Source organism: Dermacentor silvarum, chromosome 8 (genome assembly GCF_013339745.2).
Source record: "Dermacentor silvarum isolate Dsil-2018 chromosome 8, BIME_Dsil_1.4, whole genome shotgun sequence".
Taxonomy (NCBI): Eukaryota; Metazoa; Arthropoda; class Arachnida; order Ixodida; family Ixodidae; genus Dermacentor; species Dermacentor silvarum.
The window spans coordinates 4479069-4489434 of NC_051161.1; the positions used below are offsets into that span (position 1 = coordinate 4479069).

The 10366-nt window shown below is 46.1% G+C and overlaps 1 protein-coding gene across 1 annotated transcript in view; it reads left to right on the forward strand.

The window, feature by feature from the left end:
- The window catches only part of LOC119460533 (sequestosome-1), a 34674-nt gene extending 25225 nt beyond the window's left edge, over positions 1 to 9449 (forward strand). The window contains exons 6-7 of the mRNA XM_037721455.2: positions 2997 to 3141; positions 8370 to 9449. Coding sequence (XP_037577383.1) covers positions 2997 to 3141; positions 8370 to 8500 — 276 coding nt within the window. The 3' untranslated portion in view covers positions 8501 to 9449. The remainder of the gene's footprint in view (positions 1 to 2996; positions 3142 to 8369) is intronic.
- The last annotated feature ends 917 nt before the right edge of the window (positions 9450 to 10366 follow it).

The following is a 10366-nucleotide window of genomic DNA, read 5'->3' on the forward strand; positions in this document are numbered from 1 at the left end:
GACTTAACCAGCTTCGACGCGAAACCGTAGCATACGGTGCTTCAAAAACAACCGCCAGTAATTGCAAAATGCATAGTTTTGAGAATGTTTTATTTCTCATCGTGTAAATTCACATAACAAAGATAGGCTGCTATTCGCAGCATCCAGACTGTCGGGCGCGCAAATGCAGTCCAGCCGTCTCGCATAAAACGTAGCGGCGGCTAGACGCGGGCTCCGAGTTCGTGCAGCAGATTTGGCAGTGGTCGTCGCTTGTCGCGAAAGATAAAATTAAGACATCAGTTTATTCTGCAGACCACTGTTCTGTGCGAAAAACAAACTGTAGCTGATGTTTGTGTCATCGACAGCAGCGATGCGCTCAGGCCGTCAGTACCGGCTGTTAATCTTGCCGTTATACAGGTGTCCCAAGGCCCTTTGTGCATTATCTTGCACATTACCTTCAATATTCTTTCAAAAAAAATCGTACGGATCCCACACACTGTGGGAATTGACGTTATGTAAAAAATTTTGCAGGCAGTTGGCTCCGCAGCATTGTTTGGGGCTCTGCAAAGTGTTACCAGTGTGTAAGTTTAGTATTTATGTGTGTGACGCAAATACAATGAACTAAAATTAATGTAATTGTGTGTTTGTGGAAGAATTAACTCTGCTCAATGCCTGGCTTGGCGGCCACCTGAAAGTGGCGAGGCATCAGTATTGGCATTGGTCACCGCGAACAGCAAGCATGCGTTTCCCATGGGAGAAGCGCAAAACTGTTTTGATGTGTACTGATGTCAATCCCACCCTGCCACGGCCCTCCCTACTTGGGGCTAGCAGTATTGTAAATAAAAAAATAAAAAATGTCACAGTTTCGCCCTAAGGGCGAAGCAATGAATGCGATAGCAGCACAGCAATGTCATACGAAGTAAGGTGAGCGGCTTTGGTAGCAATATGAATTGTAGTAAACATGAGCTGATTAAGTAAGCAGGTGTGCTGCGGCGTAAGTAGACCGACATGAAGAGAGACTCGATGACCACGAGAAGGCGCGTGTGAAACAGTGGTGTTGATGAGAAGCGCTTCCCGTGGGCAGCGCGTGCGAAGGGACACACCTGTAGCGCTGCACTGCCGATCCGGGCAGCATTGCATGTGTAGCGTGCGTTGGAAAATGTGACCCGACTATTACTAACTGAATGAACAAGCGTGGTGTGAGCGCGCACAAACAAACACGAATAGATCACACTGAATGACTGCAGACAACGACTGTCAAAACGCTGGCAGCAAGCATACGCCGCAGCGGGCGAAGGTACGTGCGGTCTATCGCTTCAACGGAAACTGAGCGGCGAATGCACGGCGCATAAAGGTCAGAGCCGTGTGGAGATAAGAGACGGTGAGGACGAGCGACGAGCGCGGTTGTTGGCAGAGTAGAAGTGCGCCCCCCCCCCCCCCCCCCCGCTCCCTCCGGCGCTGGCTTCCTGCTTCCTTGCTTGCGCGTGGGAGATTGAGTGCGTTCGCTATCCGTGACAGCGTGCGTCCCCTGCACGCTTCCGCTCGGCATACGGCGCGCGGCGATGATTTTATCTATAGGGAACCTGACGGCGACGCCGACGGCAGAAATCCAGTTGAAGTGTCCATATAATGGCTATCGCAAAAAAAAAAAAAAAAAAAGCCAATACAGTGTGCAGCGGCATTGAGGAGGAGGAGAAAGTCAGAGTTAATCCTCCGAGTAATGCCTGGGACCACTGGTGTGGCAGTGCGTGGACACTGTATTGTGTGGCTATTTTCATATTTCGCGAGTTTTCCATGTAACGCGGAAAAAATATTTATGCGAGACATAGCACACTGAAAACAACTGAATTGGGTGTTTTAAAACACAGTTATTGCTTTTCTATCAAAATACATACCCTTAAGTCAGTAAATAAATGTTCCTTAATTATTCTCATCTAATTATCGATAGTTCGGTTATGAAAAAAATCCTGATGCGGTATGTCACGGCTGACAGAATACCATTGGTTGTGTCCTCGTAGATTCTATATTTTACTTTTAAGAGCTTGGCTAACGTTAGTTGGGACACCCTGTAGTCACCTCATTTATGACATACATGACATAAATGTCATCACATTGATGACAAGACATGCATGAGCATGTCGTGTTATGCATGCATGTCTTGCCACACATATCCAGTTAAAGAAATGACCACAACACCATCACCTCATTTTTATGACATGAAAAGCATGTGATGTCATTGATGTCATGACATGTCACGAAATCCCTGCCATGCATCCATTTCATTCATATTCTGATATGATCATCATCATCCTATGTTTACGTCTACTGCAGGACGAAGGCCTTTCACAGCGATCTCCAATTACCCCTGTAATGCGCTAGCTGATTCCAACTTGCGCCTGCAAATGACCTAATTTCATCACCCCACCTAATTTTCTGCCGTCCTCAACTGTGCTTCCCTTCCCTTGACACCCATTCCGTAACTCTAATGGCCCACTGGTTATCTGCCCTACGCATTGCATGGCCTGGCCAGCTCCATTGTTTTTTTCATAATTAATGTCAACTAGAATACTGTCGGCTATCTCCGTGAATATTTTGTACAGACAAAGAATCCCAGAAGTAACAGCACAATTAGCGGCTGTACAAAATGTGCTGCATAAATAAGATGGTGTATTGAGAACAAGCTGGAAACCGTCAAAAAAAAAAAAGTGTTGAATTGATTGCCTTGGCTGATGTCTGAAAGCAGACAACCAGTGACTCACTGCTGCCTACATGCCAAAGCCAGAGAGCTCCTTGGCATCATCCAGCAAATAAAGAAAAAGTTACCATGGCCTAATGTTTGTCTGTTGGCCAGATAGATTCTGTAAAGTCATTAAAGGTGGCTTGTAAAAGACGTTGAAAATTTCATTGTGACTAGTGCATGCAAAACCTTGTGACATACTCCAAAACGTTTTGGCAGGAATTTCTTTGTTTCCCAGAACTTTGTGCAACACACTCTGAGCCAGCCCACTATGTTGCAGGAAGTTGAGGTGCCCCCTGGCTGGACTTTGTTGAATGCGCTGCGGGACTCTCTTGTGGGTGACGACCTGCCCCATCCCATGAGCCCAGAAGTGGTGCCAGCTGCGCCAATTCTGCCTGCTGCTGCTCAGGCTGGAGACAACCCTGGTGAGATCTCAGCCAAATCATATCTTGTCCTTCATGGATCGTGGGTACCCATTGACCCATGAAGAAGTGGTTCTGAACCAAGATTTCAGTTCTTGCATATTTGGCCTCATGCTTCGAAGCAGTGGCTGGGCCGGTTCTGTCATGAGAAGAAATGCAAATGCACTGTTTTTCAGCGAGTTACCAGAAATAGCAGTCTTGGAAACACTGGCTTCAAGTTCTCTTGCTAGCTCTTCATGATGTCATGATATTTGCGTAGTGTGTGACTGGTTTATAGTTTTATCAATAAACAAGAATTACATTGCTTTCTAATAGAGCCAAAGGATCAATTTAGTGTGTTTTCATACGTTTCTGGGAAAAGGGCCCAAATATGAAAAAACGCTTCTATCATACCAGTGTTGCGGTTGTGTGAAAAATTCAAGGAGGAAACATTGGCCCTTCACTTCTCCATTAATAACTAATGAATCATTTTCCACCAAATAAGTATAAAATCGGGCCTTGAAAAAACATTTCACCAGACTAAACTAATTTAGCTTTGCTTTTTAGTGTTCTTTCAGCAGAAGACTTGGCAGAGTGAAATTAGTACAGCCAAGGCGAGGAAAGAAAGCGCCATTGGTGTGGCTGCACTTTTTCTCATGATTGAGACAAGTTCAACCAAGGCATTTGGCCAGGGGACTGTTGTTGTAGAGATTAAAATCGGAACATGTGCCTAGTGCCTGGCAGTTGAAATTGGCTTTTTTTTTTACACTGTCTGCTCAGTTGTTTCCTGTGAAAGCCATTTGGATCCATGGCAGGATGTTTCCACCAACTCTAGTCAGAGTGCAAATCACACCACGACAAGTGGGGCTAACTGAAGGTTGAAGAATGCAGAGGTGCACGAGCTGCGCCTATTGCTCCATTTTGATACAATTACATACTTATAAGCTGCCACACTTATTGTGCCACATAGTGCCAAAATGCCCCAACTAGCCGTAAAAGTTTTCAGTCACGCTAGCTTTAGCAGAAAATGAAAGCTCCATTGGCAACCTGCAGTTTTGCCATTGTCATCATCATTCGTGAGTCAGATGTTGCCAATCGAGTGCAGTCGTGGAGACGCAGTAACGAAAAGACATGGGCATGCTTGGTTTTGGGTGATGTCAGGATATGGGGGAGATATGCCAACGGCCCTCTGCCTCGCCACACCGAGCCCCGCGGTTGGCGCATGCCTGCGCATCAACCGTGGTCCGGTACAAGCTCGAGGAAACAATAGACGACTACGACGTGTACACTCGGAAAGCATTTATTACGACTGCAACTAACACTTCGAGCAGGCCAGCTAGCTATAGTTGACATCGCTGAGGGTTCCCTCGAAGAGAATAATACACTAGGTAAAGAAGGGCTTCCGACTTACCAACTGGGGAATACGGGGGGGCCGTGGCGTTTGCCGCGGCAAGAACGCGGTTGACTAACCACGTGCGGGAATACGGGAGGCCGCAGCGGAGACTTCCGCCGTCGCCGCTTGCTGGAGACCAAAAAGACCCGGGCGATATCAGCGGGATCTCACGTGACCCACCCGGTGGTGCTGATAGCGCTTGCGATTCCCGTGCGCCGCCCGCGGAAGGAAAGTTTCCCCTCTCCCAAAGTGTTTAAAGTGAATAGCTTTCTTTGATTCTTTTGGCCGTCTTTATGGTACAATGGTGGTTCAACTTGCGGAAGGGAAGGCAATGAAACGTGCCAAGGCAAAGGGCGCAGCATGCTCTTGGGTAACCAAGTTGCAAAGAGGGGTGGGGAGGGGGAAAGTGGAGAAGAGGTCGTCATACATGAGCTCTTGCATGACTGAGTGGCGGGGAGGAGGAGGGGAGGCTGGCGCTCGTTCGTTCATCGCACGTTTCACTGGCTGTCCGGTGGTGGCCAGCCCATCATAGACGATGCGGCAGATGAGAATCCATAGTCGATTCTCACCAACTACACTGCAGGCGTAGGTGAGCATTCCGTCGAACGCTGATGTTGTTGAAGCTGACGCACCAAGGAGAGCAAGTGGATGCGTTAGTTCTCCATGGCTGCCATGAATGAAGTCCGAGAAGATGAGAGAAAGCACAGAGGGAAAGAGTGCATGCTCTCGGGCAACCAAATTCCGAGGATGGGTGGCAACGAAGGGGGGTGAGGGGGTACAGTCGCTTGCTCGTCCATTTGCTTGAGCTTACATTGACGGTCATTGTCAATGGTTTCTGCATAACTTCTGTATTAAACTGCTCCAAATTTGGAATTTGGTGCGCCACCGCACAGTGTGTGTCATCTCTACTAGTCCTCATCCTTCCAGCAGGACCTGGTTTTAATCATCCACAATGAAGTTTTCTTCCCTTGTAACCTGCTACAAAATTGCTTCAAATTCTATTTTAGCTGTCTGACCCCTGAGAATGTCATGCATGCTGCTTCACTCGGAGCAGGCGGGAATTAAGCTCAAGTTAGAAAACTTGCTAGGGAAGCTCACAGTTGTTAAAGCCAGGTCAGTACGACGTCCGTGTCTTCAGTGTCCATTGATGCCTGCAGCTCTCCCCATCTCGCTGCTGTGGTTAGACAGGATAGGAGTAGCAATGGGGCAAGCAGCATCCTCACTTAGCCACTGACTGATGCACTGCCGAGGCTGGTGTGAGTATGCTAGCAGCTAGGAGTTTCTGTTCGACATATGGAATTTTCTCTAGTACAGTGAAACCACAATAAAACGAACACAGATGCAAATAAGTAAACATAAATAATAGGTATTTGTTTATAATGAACATAGGATATAACGAAGCAATTTTTGTATTGGATGTGACTTTGTTATACTAAGGTTCAACTGTACGTATAGTTGCTGACCATCTTCTGGAACCATCTTCCTTCGAATATTGTTTCCATTTCAGACCACGACTTGTCTTGTGCATCAATACACAGTTGTTTGAATAGTGACGCGTGAATTTAATGTTGTTCAGTTTCTTTTTGCCTTGTTTGTATGCACTGTACTTTGAATCGTATTTCATTTTGTGAGTTATGTGAGCCTTGAAAATTGCATCCTCATATGTGCGTGCAGACGTTTTTACATTGGTGTAATTTTTTTTGTTGTTTTCTTATTTTTGTGTACTCCACTCCCCTCTGTAAAGCTTTGTGAGCTTGAGGGTAAATAAATAAATATATAAGGACAATAAAAATTTCGGACACCTTACAGTGTGCCATGTCAAAATTCGGACTCTGACTGCACGACTTAGTGCTAATTTGGGCACCGAGTTGAGCAGAAACAGTGATATTTTAATTTTGATACGTTGCCAGCATGATCGTCAGACATGTCGCTGGCAGCCACTCAAAATGAAAACTAGTGAAGCCTAGCCAATCTAGCAGTTGCCCAAGCCAAGCCACTAAGTTGTAAAGGCTGCATCTGTGATTTGCGTGATATGTTGTGCTAGTGTCCAGCATTTGTTATACGTGTTAAATAGGTTCCCGGTCCCGGGTGACTTCATCATGCAGTTTCAAGTGGAGACAACTCCACCCTCAATGTCTGTGTAATCAAGGGACTTGCCGGATAATGACTATTGCGAAGAAATGTGCGTTCATTTGGCTATCACAGCATGGTTGACTTCTGTTACATTGCCAGAAGATGAAGATTCGGTGCATGCATTGACTGTACTTTCGTCGGTCTGTAGCGATAGCGTGACGATAGTCAAAATATGAGCCCCGATATTGTAGCGATGCCTTCCGATCGATTCTTTGCCTCTCTTATCTTCCACCAAGAATGGCAAGAATGTTGTAGCTTGTAGACGATGATGCATCTTGCGCTAGTCACGCAAAATTGAAGGTGTCTCCAAAAGTGAATATCCGAGAATATGGCATACCTCTTCTGGTCACTTGCGGAATAAAGTCACTTATTTTCTGGCGAGTCTGGTATATCGGACTTCTTGATGGTCCCTGTGGAGTCGGCGACAGTACATTGGTCGGTGACAGTACATAGAAAAGAGTCGCCTGACATGAGCAAAGATTTGGTTGTGCCAAGGAGGCCATTAATTGTGTGGCTTGTTTGATGTCTGCTTTGATGAGCAGTTATACAGTTGAACCCCGCGACAACTAAATCCCGAGACAGCAAAATATTTTCGTATCCCCGGTGAACGCCCATAGAATTCAATGCATATTGTATCTTTCGATAGTGAAACGTTACTAAACTGCAATCCTGCATCAACGAAGTTTGCCTGAAGAGAAAACAAAAAGTGCTCATATGCATTTTCTGTCCACTTGTGTAAAATACCGTCGCAGCACGTTTGTGAGGCTGTCACCATTTTTGTTCTTTAAAACGGTAAGCGTGAGAAGCGATCACTAGCGCCGGAAACACTCATGGCCGTCATCTTTTGTTTTGATCGCCCGTTTCAAGTGCAACAGCACACATGGCTGCATCGCTGTTGACCTCCGCCGACATGCAACGACAGTATTCCGCGTACCATGTGCAGTGTATATGCAGGAGAAAATAAAGTCCAGCAAAAACCAAAAAAAATCCTCACCCCACCGAGGATTTTTATTGAGATTTTAGAATACATGTCCCCTGCTTCTAGAAGGCTGCTTTAGGTAAGACTATTTCGGATGCCAACAAGGAATCCTTTGTGGATTCGGCATCGCTGGATGTAGGTTTGCCTGATGGGGCTGTATTCTCGGTCAATCGCTTTCATGGATGCGACCACTTTTGTGTGATTTCACGTAACTTTGCACAGGCCATGTTGATGTCTGCAGGTGACAGCGTGCACTGAAAGAACGCTTTCGCTTGTGGAGGCCAACTCATCCGAAATGTTGTGAAGGTGATCATATCAATGCTGTCGCCCGCAGACCCTTGCGTATCTGGTGAGTTACGGGAAGTCTCGCGAAAGTAATTGCATCATCACTGTCGCTGCATCCGGTAAGCGGAAGTCATTGTATCCGCGAGAGCAATCGACCGAAAACATGGCCCATAGGTCCGAGTTGTTGTCCGGAATGCTGTTGTTCGTAGACACCGACATGTCCTACGCTCAGTTAAGCGAAATCTCGCAAAAGTGATCGTATCCCCGAAAGTTATTGGCGACTCAAGCGTAACACTTCATGGTGTCAGCAATGCGTTTCTGTAGCCTCAAGCAAGGCTTACCAAAGTACGCTAACGGAATTTTGACAATAAAATTTAGGTACCGGGAAGGCGAATTGTTTCACTTTCCTCGCCGATTTGGGTATTGCGGGATTCAAATGCAATGGTATCCATTTCTCCGCAGTGGACATAGCCTTGGGCCAGATGCTGGCCATGGGATTCAACAACGAGGGCGGCTGGCTGCGTCAGCTGCTCGAGGTCAAGCGTGGAGACATTGGAGCAGTCCTGGAGTCACTGCACCCTTCCCCCAAATGATGCATTCTCGGGTTCACTAAAATTGAAGAGAATTAATGAGTGGTTGGATTGTGATGTCCAAGCATATTTTATTACAGTTATGATCATTATTGGTGCGGAGCAGCAGTTATGCCCAAGTTCTTGCACCATGCATGTGTGTGTTGTTAAAGTAGCTTATGTCACCGCCCAATGATAACCTTGAGCACATGTACTAGCGTTGCCTTCATATAGCATCAAAGGACCAGATCATTATTTTCTTTGGACAACTAAACTTATTTGCTTAAGCAGCAGTACTTTGCTAGCACCAAGTATTAAGTGTTGGTTTCAGCTATTCTTGGTGGACCATCTTTTATAATCTTACAAGCGTGGAAGCGTGGGTGAGTTAGTAAGACATGATGAAATAACTCGCAGCACAGAAGAGGGAGGACAGACAGGACGAGCGCTGTTCCTGTATTTTCTTTTTGTCTGTCCTCATTGTTCTGCGCTGTACAGCTATTTCATCTTTTATAAGTTTTCTGTGATCAAGTGTACCAGTTTTCTTTGAAGTCAAAGTGGAACTTTGGCCAGTAGTTTCCCAAGCCTTTATCAGAAAAGTTACTACGCCACTGCTTGGAGCATAGTATGTCATGTAGGGGGACTGCTCTGAACTGCACATGTAATGATTAAGTGCAAATAATTTTTTTTTTATTCCAGTGGTGGGCACTGCTTCTGTACAGGTTGTGTATGCATGCGTGCAATATTCAGAAAACCTATTATACTCGGAGCTCTCGCTCGGCCTGATGTACGTGCACCACCAAGCCAAGCAGGGGGGATGTGTATAAGCAAGTGTGCCTACATACATGTATATGCTGTGGCGTCGCTCATAGTGACACATGACACTTTGAGAATTATTCAAGACATCTGTTTGTGTAATCTGTCGCTTCAGTAGATGAATTAAAGCTTTGAGAAATAACAAAACACACAAACAGAATGCCTGCGTGTTTTTGTTTTACTTCGCACCGGATCAAGAGAGATGTGCAGTCCCAACGAAAAAAGAGTAGCACAAGGGACTGGTCGCTTATCCAGCAGCAAATCGGAGCTGCTGGTATACCAGCCTATCTGCATGGGGCGCCGACCTAAAGGGGACCCCGGTGGAGAAGGTGAATATACACCTAAGAACGACAGACGGTGAGGAAATCCTTCTGGTAAACACAATACGTATTTTGGGCATGCTAATCTCTGCAAATGGGAGAAACACAGCACGATAGAGAAGCTGCAACAACACAGCAACCACCATCCGCCTCATACTAAGGGTCTCCAGGAAGAAGTGCGGCATCAAAGAAGACAATCTTTGTCTCTTTCATGCCTTCCTTCTCAGTGGTATCAACTATGTGGCCTCCATGCACAATTGGAGTGCGGCAGAGAAGAAAAAACCCGAGGTACTCGTCAGGAAAACGGTCAGGCGGGTGCTAGGTCTCCCCTTGAGAACTAGCACAGCTAAATTACTATCTGGGTGTTCACAACACTATAGATGATTGATAGAGGCTCAGCGTATGGCACAGGTCACCAGACTCTCTAGCACCAATGTAGGCAAAATGATTCTCGAAAAGGCAGACATCGACTCTACTCTTACCTTTGAAAGGGCAACTCCACTGCCACAAGCAATTAGAGAAATTATCGTAGTTCATCAGCTACCCAGAAACACTCGCCCGATTCACAATGCGGGTAGACTCAAAGCCAGGGCTAAGGCCTTTCTAGAGAAGCTGGAGAGCCGGGGCGATGGCACAATCTGACCTCTCTCTCTCTCTCTCTCTATATATATATATCTATATATATATATATATATATATGAACGAGAAGAAAGGGAACCGAGGGGCCCGATTTTTATTAATCATGTCATAAGAAGCC